The sequence below is a fragment of the Gopherus flavomarginatus genome, chromosome 8 (genome assembly GCF_025201925.1).
Source record: "Gopherus flavomarginatus isolate rGopFla2 chromosome 8, rGopFla2.mat.asm, whole genome shotgun sequence".
NCBI classification, from domain to species: domain Eukaryota; kingdom Metazoa; phylum Chordata; order Testudines; family Testudinidae; genus Gopherus; species Gopherus flavomarginatus.
The window spans coordinates 22,305,553-22,326,823 of NC_066624.1; the positions used below are offsets into that span (position 1 = coordinate 22,305,553).

General features: G+C 42.5%; 1 protein-coding gene across 3 annotated transcripts in view; it reads right to left on the minus strand.

The window, feature by feature from the left end:
* The window catches only part of ARHGEF9 (Cdc42 guanine nucleotide exchange factor 9), a 317,600-nt gene that overhangs the window by 175,744 nt on the left and 120,585 nt on the right, over window positions 1-21,271 (minus strand). The window contains exon 1 of one of the 3 annotated variants that reach the window (XM_050964606.1): window positions 7,991-8,091. The exons of 1 other annotated variant lie outside the window; for it this stretch is intronic. In XM_050964606.1, coding sequence (XP_050820563.1) covers window positions 7,991-8,020 — 30 coding nt within the window. In that variant the 5' untranslated portion in view covers window positions 8,021-8,091. Of the gene's footprint in view, window positions 1-7,980; window positions 8,092-21,271 lie in introns of those variants that run through there. One more of the 3 variants, XM_050964610.1, reaches the window with a different exon arrangement.

Here is a 21,271-nt window from a genome sequence, read left to right on the forward strand (position 1 = left end):
CTGCAAGACAAATCCAAGAAAGAAACCAACAGGACTCCACTGGACATCACATACAGTCTCCAGCTAAAACCTCTCCAACGCATTGTCAGGGATTTACAACCCATCCTGGACAATGATCCCACATTTTCACAGGCCTTGGGAGGCAGGCCAGTCCTCACTCACAGACAACCTGCCAACCTGAAGCATATTCTCACCAGTAACTGAACACTGCACCATAGTAACTCTAACTCAGGAACCAATCCATGCAACAAACCTCGATGCCAATTCTGCCCACATATCTACACCAGCGACACCATCACAGTACCTAACCAGATCAGCCACACCATCACCAGTTCATTCACCTGCATGTCCACCAATTTAATATACGCCATCATATGCTAGTAATGCCCCTCTGCTATGTACATTGGCCAAACTGGACAGTCTCTATGGAAAAGGATAAATGGACACAAATCAGATATTAGGAATGGCAATATACAAAAATCTGATAGGAGAACACTTCAACCTCCCTGGCCACACAATAGCAGATCTTAAGGTGGCCATCCTGCAGCAAAAAAACTTCAGGACCAGACTTCAAAGAGAAACTGCTGAGCTTCAGTTCATCTGCAAATTTGACACCATCAGCTCTGGATTAAACAAAGACTGTGAATGGCTTGCCAACTACAAAACCAGTTTCTTCTCCCTTGGTTTTCACACCCCAGCTGCTAGAAGAGGGCCTTATCCTCCCTGATTGAACTAACCTCATTGTCTCTAGCCTGCTTCTTGTTTGCATATATATACCTGTCCCTGGAAATTTCCACTACATGCATCCGACGAAGTGGGTATTCACCCACGAAAGCTCATGCTCCAAAATGTCTGGTTAATCTAGAAGGTGCCACAGGATTCTTTGTTGCTTTTACAGATCCAGACTAACACAGCTACCCCTCTGATACTTAATAATTTAGTGCACTCTTCTAGCAACTTTCATCCAGGGAGTTCTTAACAAAGTTTGACTAACAGTCATTAATTAAGCCTCCTATTAGCCTTGCAAGATAGGAAAGCACAAGCTGCTAGCCTCTGTCTCCCCAGCCCAGAAAGGACTAACACCATGCCAAAAGTCTGTTCAGACCCTTCCTTCAGTGCACAGTTTAATCTTTATATGTAGAACTCACAAAGGAACACCAAACCAAAGCTATTGGCAGGAGCCCTTCCCCTTGCATCTCTCCCACCTGCTTTAGAAGCCAACTTCCTTCCCCCAGCTCCCACCTTCCACTGAGCTCTTCAGCCCTTTCTAGGAATCATCTGCACCCCTTCCCAGCAGGGTCTAATAATCGCCTCTCCTCAGCCCAAACACCTGTTCTAAAAAGGGCTCTGTCTCAGAGCAGGGCAGGCTGGCTGCAGCCCTCCTGGCCCTTAAAGAAGCAGACTGCCTTGTTACAAGAAATATTAATACATTAATTTTATGCATGAGGAAAGTGGCGCACAGGGAGAATTCCACAACTAGCTCAGGGTCACAAAGCAGGTCAGTGGCAAAGGTGGAAATAGAACCAAAGGTCCTAACTCCCAATTCCTTGTTCTAGCCATTAGACCACACGCAAAGAATAAGGACCCGTTAAAAATCTGTTGGTGTTTCCTTTCCCCCAGCTACTTGTTTTTCTCCTGCCCCTTATAGAGGCTGTCGGTTATATTTGGCCCTGATTTTCCCTCGTCAAGATGAACAGTGGGTAGTGGGTGAACATCATCTTGTTAGGATATACACTGATCTTCTGTATTTCATATAAATTAACTCAGGGTATTGGAAGCACCTCTCAGAACACGAGCATCTACTCAAAGATGAAAGAAGAGCCCAGTGAACTCCCAGTGGATCTGGCACCCGTTCCATGAAAGAGATGACACCAGTATGCCAGGAAAAAATAGAAATTCCAACTGGATGGCACTGGATGTATGAATTTATTGTCGCATTTTTATCCATGAGAATGTTATCTGCATTTTTTAAAGTTTATATCAATTTCTTTTTTTAAATCAGAGTAGATTCCTTCCATATTCCGTACTGACTGACAACACCACACACACTCCCACTAACTAGGGATGAAGATGCACCATGTATAAATCTGTACAGGATTTGGTACTCCATATAATACAGTACAATAGTCCTCCTACAACAAAGATTACCCCCCTCATCAGTCACACAGGACTTCCAAGTCCAAAGGTGACACTTTTATGACACGAAAGGGGCTACAGTAAACTGGGAAATTTTGGCAGTCATGGAGATGACAAGAGTTATCAGAAAGTGCCTGAAGGTCACTATGTCTATCTGGCAGATGTGGACCAGTATACAGAAGCAGAAGATGCAATTCTCTGGTATTATGTTGGATTTTTTGAGGAAAAAAACGGTATGTGACTACATAATGAAAGGTGTATGGTAAAGCATACACACAAATAGGGTGGAGCTAAGCTATGCACGCAGCCTGAGCTTTGGCATTTCTGGAGTTCTGAGTACTTAACTGTGCAACCTTAATATTCTCCTTGCATAATATTTAGTTTAGATATAATATACATTACATGTCTGAAGCTTGGGTCCTGAATTTTGTAGGAGAGGAAGAGGGAGGTTCAAAATCTGAGGTGCCATTTCAGCAAAGCACTTGAGCATGTGCTTAAGTTTAAGCATGTGTTATGTGTAATTGAGGTCAATGGGATTTAAGCACATACTTAGGTGCTGTGCTGAACTGGGGCCTGAACCAGGATCTGGAGTTTGCATCTGGCCCATCTTTCTATAATAGACCAAGACAGATACCAGGATCTAAACATGTTCACATTTTAGGGATTTCATAATCTGGATCTGGAACCAAAATTTGCAGTTTAGGTCATTCTCTAATACTATGCACCTTCCATTGCTTATCTACATAATAGGCAGCTGTTTTGTTTTTTGTGTTGTTTTGTTTTAGACTAGATGTCTTTTCATAACAATAGAAACTATTGGAGGCTGAGACAATTTGATGATTTTTTGTTATCTAACAGCTTAGTTACTTGAAGAATTAGTCATGTTCAAACTAACAGCCAGGCTGGAAGATCACCAAAACAACAATTTTGGAGCAGAAGAAGCTAATGTCATAAATAGATGAGCATGTGAACATGAAGCATTTCAGAGATTTCTCAAGAAGTCTTTTTTTAAGCATCCTCATGTTCAAACAAATCAATTCTTAGTAAATATAATGTCAGTGAAAAGTAAGACAACTGCTATGCTCAGATACTACAGTGATGGACATGAGATGGATGAACAGGCAGAAGGACCAACCACGTGGCGCTTTTGGTTTCACAATGGGTGCATATTGCTTGATATTATACAAATAATACTTTGTATTTCTCTGGCACCTTCCATCCAAGGATCTCAAAGTGTTTTTCAAATATTAATAACAGAATCAACACAGCACCCTGGTGAGGTAAGAAGTTATTATTATGTCTATTTTACAGATGTGAGAATTGACAGAGAGGTGAAGTGACTGTGATTTGTCCAAGTTCACACAGCAACTTTATGACACATATGGGAATAAAACCCAGGTCTCCTGATTCTGTCCTATGATTTAGTCACAGGACCAACCTTCATCTTGTGCCAGGTATTGATTGTTTTATTATTTATTACATTATCAACTATTTATTATCTCATGTGTTTATTGTTCACTCATATAAGAATAAAACCAGAGGGAGACTAACGCTGAAACATCCAAACTGTTCTAAGGGTATAGGATATGGGTGTGGAGGGAAAATCATCATGGTCCAATAGATGCTCAGAAAATAAAATAATGTGTGGGGGAAAATTCCACTATGAAACAAGCTTAATCCTTCAGGAATTTCTAATCAACAGCACAGAAAGTGCACATTTGACCCAAGTGTCAATCTTCTGTGACAACAGAGTCCAACATGAATGGGAATAGACTTGACATAACCCATTCTCTTTCTGGAGAAAGGGCCCTTCTAGATTAGGGTGCAGCATTCAGTGGTGATGAAAACTCGGGTTAGGGTGCAGCGTTCACCTTCTCCGAGTGCTCCAATCCACTCTGCAGGACAGTGAAATTCTCTGTGCATTTTATTGCAAAAGGCCAGATTCTGCAAGCTGCTGAGTGCACTCAGCTCCCTTTAATCTCAGTGGGAGCTGAGGGGGCTCAGTGCCTCCTCAAACTAATCCTATTGTCCTCCTACACATGGGCATTGGTTGGGAGGCTTTTATCTCCTGAGTTGATCTTTAGCTTTTAAAAAAAGAAAATTGTCCAGATTCTCAGCCAGTTTTCTCTGACATTGAACCCATTCAAATGCTGGAGTGTGAGGAGCCTGTGCTACCTGGAGGACTGTTTGATTTACATACTGATAACTGGGGAAGAACAAGTTAGATAAGATTATGTGGAAGTTCGGCTGCTGATTTGCACTCCTCATTGCCTCTCCACTAGATTTTGCATTTGTAGTAGTGTAATTAATTTTTGTTTAATTTTGTCACATTTTATCCACAAGAGTTTGGTTTTTGATTTTTTTTAAATGATTATGTGAAAAATCAACAATTGAATTTTTTTTAAAAAATGCACAAAATTAGGTTTGCTGTGACAATATGCTTTAAAGGGTCCTGACTCTGAACCTGTTAAAGCCAACGGCAGCCTTTGCATTGCCTTCCATAGGCATAGGACTGAACCCAGAATGAGACTCTCAGAGCAAACAAAGATATATTGCAGATACACGCTTCTATTTTCTTTTAATAAATACAGATAATGCTTGAGAAAAACATGCTTCTTTAATCCACCTTGGGAGCATTTCAGAAAATATCATATTGTGTGGATGACTTTAAAATGGCTCATTTGATTTTCATGATGAATCAATATTCTGAGTGAGGAAACTCCTACCCGGACAATCATCTTACCAGCATTGCTGGTCGGCTGTGTATATTTATTCTTATCACTAGCAATGACAGTTAGTTTCAGCTTGCAGGGTTAGAAACAGATACTTGCAGAGTTTAGCAACCTACTCAATACCAATGAAGCGTGTAAAATACCCTCACAGGAAGCTAGCATAATTGGCAAAAGATTAATTGTTTAAAAAATAGAAAGCAGCACATGCACAAACCCAACAACTTAATATGACAGAATAATAGCAAAGTTTAAGTGGCAGGTTTAGAAATAAAGAACAGCCTACTACCAAAATAAAAGGTGTGACCAACTGTAAAATATATAGATCTGTGTCTTTGATACACGTGACTAGCACAGAAAAAGAATGAGCGTAGCTCTTTGTCTTAATCTAGTGACGAGAATAATAAAAAGCAACATTTACGTATCATGTTATAAATAAATGATGTTATTTCGGTTTTACACTAATGCAACTGAGCAGAATCTGGCCCAATAGCTGTAACTGATACATACTTTTCTTGATGTTTTTTTAACCAGTATTCATAAAACAATGAAATCTATACAAGTGAGAACTGTTGTGAATGGCTTGATGGATGCTCATGAAAACAGGTCTAATTTCATTTGGATGAGAGGTTAAGGTTTTCTATCATACCATAGGCTATGGCAGCCTAGCATCTGTGAGTGCAACAGTGAACCTCACTCCAGCAGTAAGAGTTATAAGACCATTTTACATTTCTACACTGCTTTTCTGATGATGATTTCTAAACTACATATATTCCGATCACTTCAGCCTCCACTGAAGGGCAGCTACATCTGGGGTGGAATATGACAACTGTTCAACAGAGCACAGCAACATGACCCAACAGTTTAAAGACAGAAAGTAAAAAGTAACTTACCCAATAGGAACCACAAGAGGAATATAAGTAGGATGGAATATAACTATTTGGATTGGAATTTGGCCCGGACATCTGGGTTAACACTTCTTGTCTTGGGAATAGTGTGCAGATTTGTTAATGCCCAAGTGATCAGGAACTCAGCTTCACCACTCAGCCAAGAGACAACACCTGCAGCATCATAGCGCCCCCTACCAAAATGCTGGAACTTCAATTCAACATTGAGAGACGACTACCACCTATTACATCACTTAAACCATTTAAGCCCCTTCACACCATGCTGCAGCTATGGCTCATAAATATCTTGTATGCAAACCTTATTTGTTTTTATCAATTGTCTGCTCCATTTTCAAAGGATAGATAGAATAATTTCAATACTCTTGTGATTGTTAACCCTTTGAAAAAGCAACAGAAATCCTGGCCCTGGAATTAATTTCCCCTCAGCAGGAATTAAAGGTATTTGGTAATTCCTGGTTCAAACCTGTTTCAGAATCAGCCATCTGCCTAAACTTTCACTTTCCAAAAAATCTCCCAGACTGTGTTTACAAAAATATTATAGGCTCTTTAGCAGTCGCCATATTTTATTTTTAAGGGGTTGTAGGGAAAGAGGCTTCGAGTGATCAGTGAAAAATAAAGTGTTCCTTCCTGATGACAAATAGTTAGAAAGATCAACAGATAAGAGAGAGTGACAGCACCTCATCCTGGCTACAGCAATTCCCCTACCCACCCACCCACCCCCCAAAATCCATCACAGCACAGTAGTTGCCTAGGAGGTAAAATAAAAGAGGAAAGAAAGACATTAGGCCTTTCTCCACTGCTCTCTTTCAACTTGATAATCTCTGAAAATGTAAATAGGCAAATTCGTGCCGGGTGACTTCGGTTGCTTAGACACCAGTTGGAGCAGGGAGAATGTCATTACTGGAGCATTACACTTGGGTGGATGGGATTGGGGAGGAGGGGGAGGGAGAGAGAAATTAAAAGCCCAGACGTTTTTAAAAGAAAAAAAATCCTGAATCGGTACCAGGTCCCAGAAAAACATTAAATACAAACCTAAATACCCTAGTGTCTGACACAGGACAGCTGCCCACACCCCGACACTCAGCTTAGATCATGGGGTCAGAGTCTTTAGGCAGCGTAAACCTCTAGAGCTCAAATTTGTATAACATTTCTCAGAGGGGACGGAAGGTGGGGGAGGAACCTGCACAAAAGGTCTCAAAGCTATGGACTGGGATCAATGGGTAACCTACAGCTGTTTCTATACTAGGCTTTCCTCTGAAATGTTCCCCACCACTGCTAAGATCGGTTCAGTTCCACCAGTAGTAGCCAAAGTGCAGATAGGGCTCCTAGGTGACCCCCGTGCTCTAAGCACTATGTTGTCTACACCTGCTCAGACCAGGTCTATACTACGGTTCTACCCTCAGTGGAGATGCAGCAGTGTTAGAATCAGTGGGAAATTGTACTGAAAGAAAAAAGCCTAGCGTACAAAGAAAGGGCTCAGGCAAATAATATTACAAAGCAGAGGCAGTTCTGTAGGAGAGAGAGATCTGAGGAGAGGAAGGGGGAACTGTGTCTCTCAGTCTGGAAGTTATTGAACAGTTAGCCCTGTCTAAGGTGGGGGAATTTCCCTGGCTTCCCCAACCACAACAGAAAAATCAACACAAAGCTGCACTCCAATCACGAGGAGCAAGAACAGCTATAAACTGGCTGTCATCGTTTAAACTGCTTCCTGAAGCCTCCGCTTTTAAGATGGGTGTTTTACAGTCCAGACCCAAGTAACAGCAGGAACGCGACAGCTTAGTAACAAATAAAACACACACCCCAACTCATCTGCCACGGAAGAGACAGATCGGATCGGTTCCACTTGCAACAATGCTGTTGACATCCAACACCCCCATTTCCAGTTCTCTTCTCTCCCTCCGTGATTCTTTTCATCCAGCTGTTTCACCTAACACACCGCACACTACCCCCTGGAAAATGATATTCCGCACACACATGCACCCTACCAGAAAACCACCCCCGAACCTGCCAAATCTCTGCCATGTCATTTTCTTTCTTTTAATCTCTTCTCTGGCTCAGCAGTTTTGTAATGCAGGGACCCTAAAATGGCTACAGCATGATCAATGATTTTCAAGGACAGAGAGGAAAGAAGGAGTCTGAAGAAAGGCTTGAGGCTTATCTCCCCTTCCAAGTACTACAATAGGAGGAAAAGAGAAAGACATAGCTACCTGAACTCACCATTCCTGAGGCATCCCTTAGCCACTGCATGCTGCATCTGATGATGTCCTTATTATCGGGGGGGGAACCCCACCACTTGCAGAGAGCTGAAAGAAAAACAGAAGCCCCTCTCTCCCCCGTCCCTACCCCAGCCTAACCCTTCAGTCAGACATCTCTCAGCCCAGCAGTCTCGTGCCTGTCAAGAGCATGTTAATAGCAGCCTCTCACTACCTGGGATTTTATTTTATTTATTTATTTGAAGCACAGGCAGAGGGGGATTTTTCCTGCTTCCCTTTTCCACATGTGCTTTGAAAACTATGTGCATTGACGGGGGAATTGGGAGGGATGGGAAACGTATGGGGGAGGAAATGAGAGGGAATAAAAACAGTGGAGCTTGTGATAATTTGCTCCTCACCTCTTCTTCGCTGCCGCCTGGGTTCTCCCTCAACTCCCTTTGCTCTGGGATTCCCAAATCTGCAGAGTCAGCAAATCCATTTGCGCTCACAGTTAGTCATTTGGGTTTCCGCTGACAGTTGTGAAGGAGGTAAGTTAGATCTTGCTTCTTATTACTACTAAGACCCCATTACACTGGAACCAAGCTGGCCATCCAGTCAGTCTTTCAGGAGTAAGCCCCTGTGCTGATGCCCATCACCTCCCTCAACCACTTTGGTTCTGCTTCTTCCTGAGTATTCAACTCTCTCTCCCTCCTCCTCTTTCTATTTCCAGGCTCTCAAACCTGGAGAATGAAACGACAGACCCCTGCATGCGTGAAAGGTAAAGACACCCAAGGTGAGTTCTTCACCAGTGAGATCATGCACCCTTAGAGGCATAATCTACTTTCTATCACTGACATATATTGGGTCAGCCAATGTGGCACTGGGTGGGGAAGAAAACAATAAAATATGGCGCACTTCTGTGGCAACAGCTAATGAATCCTCATAACATGTCCCTTTTTGGCAGGCATGTCAATGCCGTGCTCCCTATTTGTCAGAGGAGGCGCAGAGAGAGAGACATGACTCACCCTAGGCCACACAGTGAGTTGGTAGCACTGCCAGAAGTAGAAATACTGAACCCCTCATTCCTCTTGGCCAATCTGCCTCCTATGAGGGAGAATCCATCTCTGGAACAGACGCGTATTTAAATACAATAGAGGTTTCATTATTTCTATCATCAGGCATGATAAAGGGGGGGTCTCTTTTTTACGTAATGCCCAGAGAAACAACATGAGATGTCATGATTCTTGCTACAGCCTCTTTCAAGATCGTCTATTCCCTTTCGTGCTAGCTGACAAAATTAAAACTTCAGAGGCAGAGGGGACAGATGAAACTGATGGGAGGTCACATATTGGGATGGGAGGGAACAAAATGGTATCAATTAAAGCTGGCCCCTGCTTTCTGCTCTTGGTGCACAAATTCTAGGGGAGGGATACAGTTTTCTATTGATTTCTGAAGGATGGTCCAAAAAAACCAAATGAAATTTACCATCTCATTTGCAATCTACAGGTTTTTCCATAAGGCTTATGCATGAAAGAAATGTATTTGATTCTCAAGCTCTTGGTCTCCATTTCCATTCCTGTTGTCAGGGATGACTCAAACATTTTTCAACAGCCATCTTTTTTTCAATTACAATCAAAATCTTTCTACCTTGTTCTCCATTTCCATGATTCCTGCATAGGTCAGTGGTAACCAAAAAGTTACTAGAGGAGAGCCAGACCCAAAACCAGATATCCCAACATAGGGGAAGAAGTGGATGTGTCGAGGACAGAAGAGGGAAGAGGACCCGGCAGAACAGAATTCCCCTCCGTCTGATCCGCCACTGGCATGGTTTGGGCAGGCTTGAATCAGGAAACAACAAGCAGCATCACGTGGTTATTTATCATTCTCCCCTAGGTCTCAGCAAAGCTGGGATGTAGCAGCGAATCTGGTCCTAATTTTTTTTTTAAATGAAGCCAAAGCAAAGCAGGGGGAAGAAGCAGAAGGATGTGTCGCACTAACTTGGTACTAATTGGGTCGCACCTAGCATGCTCTAGTTGAATCAAGCCATCTTTCATCCTCTTATCTTGAATATATACTCTGACAGTCTTCACTATTTCTGGATGTGACTGACAAAAGAGAGAGAGAGCATCATAAGTGAACTATTTATAGCTGTGCACAACTCTGCAATCCTACCCAAGTTTCTCATGTTTGGTGACAGGAAACCCAGCTGTATTGCTCTCAGTTAAAGAGGGTTTCCCATCTGAAAAATGCAGCCTCCAAACATTTTCCTGGAAAGGATGAACTGTCAGGCAGAAACCTCCTGCTTATTCTTGTTTTTTCCTACAAACACTCTAATCCATATCAATCGGGGGGCCAAGTGCCTTGTTATAGGAAGTTATTTCACCTTTAATAAGTGACCTGCTGGGTTGTCAACCCCAAGTGTTTAAAAATTATGAGTCAGGCTCCAAAATATTTTGAGATTGACTTAAACATTATACATTTCCATTTACTTCTTTTCTTTCTGGTTTTGGAGCCTTTAGGTTGCACTCAGGTCACATTCTCAAACTTTTCTCTGCAACCATGGAGTGCTAGAAACTATATTTCTGTAATGGAAACTGAGATTATTTCATAATCTCGGGACTGCAGGATCAGGAGCTTTAAGAAAAAACGTAAAATGTAAGACTCACAATAAAAACATTAGCAACACTACACAGTAAATCTCTTTTCTAGGCGATAAGGCCTCATCACACATTTTAATAGTAAGGGATGAGCAGATTGCAGCCACTGAGTCAAATACAGCCCCCCAGAGATCTACAGGGCAGTCCTCGCCTATCCTAATTTTTGCACATATGGAATGTGGAGACCACAAGCCTGAGCAATACTCCATCTTAACTCAGGAGCTCGCCCCTATACACTACACACACATATATACATATATCATATACAGAAGTAATTTCAAGGTAACAAGATATGTACACAACATAAAGCAACTCACATATTCTTTATCCTTAACCTTGGCCCTTCCCTCTGCAACTCCCCATGGTCCATTCTCATCTCTTGCTGTGTGACTCTTCAGTTATGGACTGACTTGGTGTCCCTTTCTAAAATGCCTGTAGTCCTTTTGGGCCAGGACACAGAGACAGAGACAGAGACCGTGACCACTGGCATGTACCAGCAACAAGGGCCTGACATATAATTCTTATTCTGTTTATGAAAATTAACATACTGTATGGTCTAATAAGCATTTGGGAGTCAGGTTAGTTGGAAAGAAAGCAGGGCATGTTTGTAACTGCAGAAGCACCCCATTCCACCTGGGCATTCAAGTCCCAAGAAATATCTGGGCATGCTCACAGGCTTAATACATCCACAACCATAGTTAATCCCACGCTAATGTTCGATCCTCTCATTTCCATAGACACTCCCATATTGTTGACTTGATATCCATCCTTACTCCCACTAGTACTTGTTACTTATAGAAATTGGCATCCCGTAACATAGCCATTCAAAAGCCTGGACAGATGCCCCAAGTATGAGAGACAATGAAGGTCATGGAGGGAGCAGATAATGCAGAAACAATTCAGGAAGTTTGCCTGACATTTTTTGCCCTTTCGGTCTTTCTTCAGCCTTTATATAATACAGTCAAGAAAAGTTGCTTGATGCCAGACTTGTGTGGGAGGGAGGCAAGGGGAAGATATGGATTAATATACGGTAATGAGACTACCTACTAGGGTAGCAAGGAAGCTTTATGATTACGGGCATAATAACTACTGTCACTATCTTGAGCTTTGGAAGCAGTGGTTATGTCACTCAAGTGAAGGGATGGTCTGTCAAATTGAACACTTGACTCAAGAGAACACGCACATCTTAAATAATGGAATTGGCATGCCACAGTACTTTTGTAACCACATTTGACTGCAAATCAAATACTACGGCAATATAGAGATTGCTTTAGCTATGCCAGTGCCAGCTCTCCAACCAACCATGCTACCTAGCATGTCCCCTCTTCTGGAACGCATTTCTGCACTGCACACCACGGGGTATCTATGGTATTTCATACTTCTCTTCCTTACACAGCTATTGCCTATGATTAGTATATTAGAAAATAAAAATAAATAGAGGAAGGAAGGCGGAGAGAGAGATGCACAGGGAAGAGGGGAAAAGGCGAGATGAATGAAAGAGATTTGCCCAGTTAAATTATAAATCATCTCTGAGCTCTCAGGGTCAAATCTTGCCTTCACATCCACTGGTAACTACTGACTTCACTGAAGTTACTCCAGATTTTCACACCACGATGTAAATGAGAGCAGAATTAGGCCCTCAGATCCCAACCAACTGACCCCAAATTAGGAAAATGCATCTGGGGGAATAGGAGGGCATTTGTCATGAGGATTGTTAGATACAGGCAGAAATTATTCTGATTTTTCTCATTGCCCATGTCATTTGTTGATTAGGCCTTCCAATAAGGTTACTATCTGACTGCTCCATTATCTACATCTTGTGTAATCTGAGGTGGTTTAGGAAGGAGTAAATCAAAGGCTATCAAAGCTAACACTTGCTTTTCATAACAGGCAACAGGGAACTAGGGATGTGCCAAATTGGATTCATCCTGTATATGAATCCAGACTCTTGATACCATCCAGAATCACTTGGAGATTAACCCCCAATAACAGATGAAATCTCAGAAAGATGCCTAACTACACAACCAGTTGCCAAGGAAAGGTACCTTTCCTGTTACCTATCTGTAAGATAGTATTCAAAACCAGCCTCAGCTTGTGTAACAGAGAGTTCTGAATCTCTGCAGGAAGGACAAGTGGGAAAAGGAGACAGAGGCAGCGTTACGCAGTTGAGCGGTGCAATCCAGACCCAGTGAGGGGTCGAGTCACTGTCTGCCCTGTAACCCCGGGTTCCTCAAATGCTTTGCTACTGTAATTCCCTGCTTCAGACATTCACAGTCAGCAAGAAGCATGCAGATCACACCCTCTGTCTGTATAATTGTAACCTGGTCCAGCAACTCTGACCTGCCAGCAACATACCAGTCATGTTCCCTGGTCATGTTCCAACTGCAGGTGACCCCAACACACTCCCAGTCCTGAATTTTCCCAAAACTGTGCGCTCTAACATCCAGCCCTCTTCTCCTGGACAGTTCAGAGAGATAATAAGGTTTGTTTGTTCCTTGAAAGACACAAAACCAAATCATATCTTATTAACTTAACTGAGGTAAATATACCCTTTCCTTTAAACACAGCACTGAGTTGGTTTATATTAATAATAAAACACATTTATTAACAAAAGACAACAGGATTTAAGTGAGTTCAAGTATAAGAGATCAAATTAGAAAATGTTACAAGGGTAAAAACGTGGAAGCCTAAAATTTAATCTAGCAAGGTACAGGCTTTGTTCAGGATGGTTTCTCTCACCAATCTTCCTTCTTCCCAGCCATGGGTGACTATCTCTCAGTTATGACCTTCCATAGAAGTACAACAGGCTGGTTTCTCTTGTGAAAGATCTTTGCCTAAGCAGGTTTCTCACCTATATTTGATTTCCAGAGATTTCAAACCCGCCTTGATGGAAGAACCCATCTTTCTCAGCTCTGTTCCCTTGTGCCTGTTTAAAGATGAATGCTAAAGATGGTTTCTGTTTTTGCTTATATCTTCCAAAGTTGCCACTTTCTTTCCAGAGGCAGGATGACCCCATGCTGTTTTTCCCTTCCTGTGGGCTTCCTATCCCACTGCAAGTAAATGAGGCTTCCATTGTTTTGATTTCACCATGTTTCATTTACATAGGAGACAGGTAAATATCTGCCTTCTCCCCTGTCTGGAGGGAGCCTGTTTGGTCACATACTTTAAAGCATAATATCATGTATTCATATTTCCTCCTATAGCGCTAATACATACATTTCACAATGATATTAATCCCCAGTGTGCCATTACCTTTCAGAAAGACCTCACTCTATACACGTGTATAGTACAGTAGTATTGCATGCAATCAGTGGATTCAATTGCTTATCACTTGAGGTTCAGCCCCCTGTCTTTATACACCAGTAAAGCTTTGCAATGTATTTTCTGAAAAGTAAGACCCAGACCAAGCTTCTCTCCCCTGCTGATTTGTCTCCTAAAATGCAAATTATATAGTTTCTGCCCCCTCTGGTGTAATTGTATGAACATTAAACATGTACTTGTCACTCTCCTCCCGCCCACTGTGATAGCGTGAGGTTTGTCTCCACCCCATTGTAGCTGGATGGATCTGTTTACGGGACATGTAAATACATTCGCACTGTCTTTCAAAGTACTTCGGCAGTACCTCCGAGGTGGAAAAATCACATTCCTTTGTCTGCGGTGAAGTAACTACTGGTTGGCTGGCAAACACATTTTAAGAATGTATTATTTCAATTTATGTCCTTAACTTTGAATCAGTGGCTTTCACCTACATTATGTGATGATATTAATGAGTGAGTCATGACCTTTTCATTGACAGCACGCATGAGGGGCGAAGGGATAGCTCAGTGGTTTGAGCATTAGCCTGCTAAACCCAGGGTTGTAAGCTCAATCCATGAGGGGGTCATTTGGGGATTGGTCCTGCTTTGAACAGGCAGTTGGACTAGATGATCTCCTGAGGTTCCTTCCAACCCTAATAATCTATGATACATATCAGATACATTTCATGACGTTAAAGAATTGGGATACACTTGAATGGGGTAAGCCAGCTGCAATTTATTACCAGATATCAGGGTGTCCGTCACCCTCTGCCCCTAGGTTGTTCTTAATATCACAGGATGGTACCCAGGAATTTCTCTCTTTGAAAAAACTGTGTGTATCTATGTTTCTAGAGAGGGTGGCTATACCTGGTTACTCTGCAGCAGGTTTGAAAACACCTGTTGAAAGCAGGCATCCACAAGCTTATGAAAACATCATGAAAAATGTTACTAGGAAGTAGTGTGTGTGTCCTGTAGTCCATTCCAATCACTGCAAGCCATGCAGAGTACTCCACAGGAATGTCATACAGAGGGTGCATTCTCAATAAAATCTACATAGCCAGACAATTTCGAATGTATAGGAACTGGGCTTCAGGTCACTTTTAACATCTTCGCACTGGTTCAGCTGCCTTCCTGCAATCTAGTTTCAAATAATGCAATCAATAGCAATATTAATGAGCAAGTTGTTCTGAGCAATATTGACAGTCAGAGACCCTTCTACTCACTCTGGGCTGATACCGTGGTTCCCAGGAAAACTGCCACTTGGTTGTTTCTTCATCACACAACCCCAGGGCCTGAGAAATAGTTTAAAAGGAAATCAGCTGTTTTGCACTGCCAGGCTTTCCACACCAGGTGCCTGGCGGCTGCCAGATCAAATGCCTTTCTGGGCATGCTCAATAAACAGCAGCTTGCCACGGGGGGGTGGCATCTGCATGCTTCTCCAGGATAATCCTATGAACATGGTGAAATCTGTCCTTTCACAACAAATTGCAGTTTGGAGTGTTTTGCCCACCCCAGGTGACCTGCATTCGCAATGAATGCTAACATTTCAGGCAGTTATGAGCGTGCAAAGACAGGGAAGACATTAGACTGGAAACTTTTTTATAGCCTTAGCTGTAGCAGTTGTGACTGGTGCAAGTGCTATAATTATTAGATTAATGTCATGTTCCTGTGCAAACTGGCTGGGGGGGTAATTACTTGCAGCTGGAGAGACTGATTGCAAAACAGAACACACGGATTAAGGTGACATTTACTATCAGCCCTCGCCACTTAACCAGCACAAACAAATCTGTATCCTTATGCTTGCAGCAGTGTTCCTTTAAGAGCACGTTTGGAGTCACCAAAGAGTCTGGCTGAAGCTTCTAATACCATGTCCTTCTCAATCCACTCTGTCTGACATATATATTCCCTGGCTCTGAACTGTCGGTGCTTTGTGTTTTCTCTGTATATTTCAGAGATATTTTCCTGAGCTGCTCAGTGCAGATCTGTATCCCAAGGCAGTACTCAGGTTTGCATTCCTGGTTTAAGACAGGTCCAAGACACGACCCGTTGATGCAGCTCTGGATTGGAACTCTCTCAGAGTTCGAGGGGAGTGGTCAAATCAGGAGTATGGGGTTTTGCCCATCTCTGATATTTTTCTATGGCTTGCATGGTCGTTTCCTAATTACACTGTATCACAATACACTATTCCCCTTGAGATTTGCAGCTTGTAGGCCTTCAAGGGTCTCCTTTGTCACTCCCACAGTCCCACCCAGCAAGCAACATCACAAAAAAATTAGTGAATATAGAGATTGTTCCAAAGAAGTTTTTCTCCTCCTCTTGCCACTGCTTCCCCGGTGGGTTTCCTTACTGTAGAATTCACTCATGTGTCTCCCCTTTCCCCCCATCCCCAGTTACAATATTCATTCCAGGCAGCTAGCCTGATGGCTCTGAACACGCCTTCCTATTGACATACCAAACCTGAACATGACAACATCCTTTGGAGAGCCCTTTCACACCATAGTTATTTCATTGCTGTAGAGAGCATGTTAGAGACTAGAACCATGTTCTCAGAACCATTGTCACTGTTGAACTGCAAAAAGGAATCAAAAATCAATAGGTTAATTAAGGATAGGGAGGAGATTTTTATTTAACCTGGCCCATAATTTTACAGCTTGGTTTTATAAACAAAACTGTGGCGCTGTAGAACTAAGCAGCAGCTAACTTCCCTAAAAACGTGCTACAGTGTTTTTTGGTAATGGTCCAGTACTCTCCAGATTACCATAGCAATGCCGCAATGCTTTGGGCTCTACTGATAATTTTTATTATTATTTATTATTTGTATTACAGTTGCTAATTGGTTTTCTAATAGGAGTTGTCCTACGTATTGTTATCAAGGTTTGCCAGAAGAAGTTACAGCCAGAAGTGTCCTCCTGAACTAGCTTTGTCAAATTTTGTACTGGATTCTCTCATTGGAAAAAATGCATCATTTATACAACAATCTCAACTCTTTTCACAGTGTGCCTTGGAGGGAGGAGGATTTATTAGGTCTTTGGGGCAGGAACCCACTCACGAGGAAGCACCTAACACACTTTTTGGCACAATGAAATAGATGGAGAAACAGACACAGAATGTGCCAGTCATTTGCCCAGTATCACACAGCTAGCCAGAGACAGACATGGGAACAGGAGTCCTCCTGATTCACAGTGCTCTGCTCTAACCACTGATCACTGCCTTCTGGATTTGAATCAGTTTCAAGCGTGCACACACACACACACACACGCACACACACACTTGCTGTCAGGCATTATAATTATTTCTTATTTTATTATGTATACTCATTTATTATTAATAAGAGAGCTACACACACACACACACACTTTGAGGGTAGTTAGATCTGGGAATTTGGTTCAGCCCAGGATCAACAGAGGGGATGGACATGAGATTCTGATCTGGATTTGGCTTCTGACCCCAGCACTCTCTCCACCTCACAGCTTGATCCAGGCTTTGGGTTTGGACTCATTCTCTGTTAGGCACCTGAACTGGTTACAATCTGATGGCTGTTTGGCAAGCTAGAAACTTCAGTCCAGTTCCTAGTGAATACGTGACCATGTCATAAAACCCAACCATCACACAACTAGCCCCTATGGTGACTGAAAGGGCAAGGACCAAGTGGGCCGTAGGCCTAGGAATGGTTCCTCCAGGTCATTGTGAAGTCTTAGGGATGGAAGACAGGAAAAGCTTTTAATGGCAAAATGACAGGAGGAAAGGGGGGACAGAATTCTTAGTTTAGTGAAAACAGAAGCAAAAATGAGAAACCTTTTGGAAACTTGCAAATAAGTAATTTGTTACATAAATCATCCCATTCATAGGAAGAGAATTTCCCCCCTCCCCACACCCTGATTTCTACTACCCCTCCCCACATAAATCAAACAAAGCACAGAATAGCAGGGATGAGAGACATCCCAGGAAGGCAGCAAAGTTTCCAGAACTGCTCTGCCAAGCCTCCTCTGCCAAATCGTCACAGCTTGCATCTTGTTTACTACTTCTTTTGACTTGCCACCCCCATCTGACTGACAAGACGACTCATGCCAAAGCCCATTTGATTTGCTAATATCCTTCAACTATTCCAACAGTGGCATTTTTAAAACTCCCACATCTGCTCTAATTAAACCATGGAAGCCTGTTGCCAAGGAACGCAATCTGTTACCAAAGCCCCTGCTTCAGAGACAAAAGTTAATAACATGCAGTCAAATTAAACTTGCGGAGTGAAGTAAAAATGCCCCATTTTAGAACCAACAACCTTTTATGAAAGGCCCTTCAGTACTGAAAGTGGTCTCTGTATGCCCATTTGTTACCAGCAATGCCCAAGTTTCTGATTAGCCAGTGAGATTTTCGTGGATATTTTAGAGGAAAAAAACATGAAGACCACAAGAATGGCCTATTATGTCAGACCAGTGGTCATCCGACAGTGGCCAGTGCCAGATACTTCAGAGGAAATGAACAGAACAGAGCAATTATTGAGTGATCCACTCCCCTGGCATCCAGTCCCAGTTTCAGGCAGTTTGAGGTTTAAAGACACTAACAGTATGGAGTTGTATCCCTCAGCTAATAGCCACTGACGTGCACCTTGGCTAATAGCAATTGACGGATCGATCATTCATGAATTTATCTAATTCTTTTTGTGAACCCAGTTATACTTTTGGCCTTCACTACATTCTCTGGCAATGAGTTCCACAGGTTGACCGTGAATTGTGTGAGATTCTAGGAGTCTCCCAATGAAATGTTTGTTTTAAACTTGCTGCCTATTCATTTCATTGGGAGACTCCTAGAATTATTCACTTTCTCCACACCATTCATGATTGTATAAACCTCTATCACATCCTCCTTTTCTCATCTCTTTTCTAAATTGAACAGTCTCAATCTTTTTAATCTCACTGAAATGGAAGCTGGTCCATACCCCTAATCATTTTTGTTGCCCTTCTCTGCACCTTTTCCAATTCCCACATAACTTTTTTGAGATGGAGTGACCAGAACTGTACACAGTTTTAAAGGTGTGGGGGTACCATTGATTTATAGAGTGGCATAATGATATTTTCTGTCTCATTATCTATTCATCTTCTAATGGTTCCTAATACTCTGTTTGCCTTTTTTTTTTTTTTTACTGCAAATTGAGTGGATGTTTTCAAAGAATTATCCATGATGACTCCAAGATCTCTTTTTTGAGTGGTAACAGCTAATTTAGACCCCCACATTTTGTACATACAGTCGGGATTATTTTTTGAATGTGCATTACTTTGCACTTAGCAACACTGATTTTCATCTACCATTTTGTAGCCCAGTCACTCAGTTTAGTGAGATCCCTTTGTAACTCTTTGCAGTCTGGTTTATTTAAAAAAAATAAAGTTAACAAAGAAGGGCTTGCACAAACATTACAATGCATTTATTTAAATTTCATTTGGTTTATTTATTTACAGCGAGAGTCTGCCACCTTCAAAGAGCTTTATAGAAGTACAGCCCAAAGGTACGTACATGGAGACCTATACATAAGCATGGACATTGGGCACCCCACTCCATAGAGTTAAAGGCCAGAAAGGAACGTTCTGGTCATCTAGTCTGATATTCTGTTTCTCCCATTTCCATGGAGAGGCCATTCCATTAGGGGCACCAGGGAGAGAGATTCTGGGCAGACTCTATGGATCAGAGTGCATGGGCCCTACGGGACAGATGCTGATACCTTTCTTCTCATTGAGTAATATTCTCTGAGGAATCCCATTCACTCCAGTTGGACCTTTCCAAGGGTAAGATACTACTCAAATCATGACCTGGCCCTATATTTGTGCATGTATATCATGCCCTGCAATGGAAACCATGCATCCCCCCAAGTTGCAGTGGTCGGGGCTGCAGAAAAAGTAGTAATAATACAAGAGGCTGGTCTGACCCTGCTGAGGCAAAACTCCCATTGAAATCCATCAGTCTTTTGCCTGAATAAGGATTTAGCTCATTAGTAGCTAAGACATTGCAGAAGACAAGTGGATTGGCCTTGAATCCCCCAGCATTTTTATTATATAGGATGCGTTTTCTGGCCGTCAATGAGAAGCTTGCATTGAGAGAGTTGCAGCTAGACAGTGGAGATGATCAAAGTCCATAGAGCAATCCTGAGAAATATTCATATTCAGTGATCTCTCATCTACGTGATTATTTACTACAGGACGTGACCCGTGGGCCTGACGTGCTGATTGTAAGCACCACAGTTCACAGCATCATTCCTAGGGGTTCAGCCAACCAATCTGAACTAAAAGAAATTTGTAGACGATTCTTAGGGCAGCCAGAGCCTGACTGGCCCTGCCCAGGTGCAGAGGGCAGCAAGAGGTCAGAGTTAGGGCAGGCTGAAAATGAGGGGGAAGAGGCCTCCCCTTTCCATTACACTCCTATGCAGAGTGGCTGCTGAATCTCAGCCACCAGAATATGGACTGGATAGGCAAGGGGGAAAGTAAAGGACTATTCTTCTGTAGGACCTGGTGGACCAGCGTTAGCATGGCGAGACACTGCATCCTTTTGGAGGCAGTACTAGTCACCCCTCCAGGAGATACACTGCAACAGTCGAAGACATAATACCTTCAGAACCGCTCCTTACCCCCTCCTCAGCTCTACCTCACTACACACACGCATGGGCCTCAGACTTAATGAACACTGTAGCCTTTAAGGAGGTACAGTAGGGCAAGTCATGCCTCCATCCAGCAGCCTCACTTAAGAGGTCTCTCTCCATTGGCTTTGAAGGGTGTGTGATTGAGGCTCAGACCTATCACTGACACCATCATTACTCTCTTGGGAAGGAACTCGGCAACATAATCTCTTGCCCCATGGCAGATAAGACAGTAAAGGTTTCAGCTGCCTGTTTTCAGTGTTTCTTTTCATACAGTAAAGAACATTTAGCGAGGCTGAGGTCCAGATTCCAATCTAAGTTACAGGGGTGATAGGTACAAATCCAAATTAACTCCATTGTAATCATTGGAGTTGCTCTGCACTTACACCAGTGTGCACTTGAGATCAGAATCTGGCTTCTGGAGCCCAGAGTAACGTTCTGTCTCCAAGAACACAGTCACAGGTTAATTCAGCCAGCCATATCCTATGCAAGTATAAATTCAAAGAACATGATGCAACTAGACACACTCAGCAGGCAGGAAAGGACCAGCAGGTTTGAACTTTAAAGGGGAAATAGGGAGGAGAGAGGGAAAGAATCACCCTACAGTAATTTCTCCCATCAACCTCTAGAAACATGGCTTGACACACAGTGTGTTTGCTCCCAGAAACTTTACCCTAGTAGACAGCATACAAAGAAATGACACCAGGGGACTGAGCTTAAATGGCAAACAA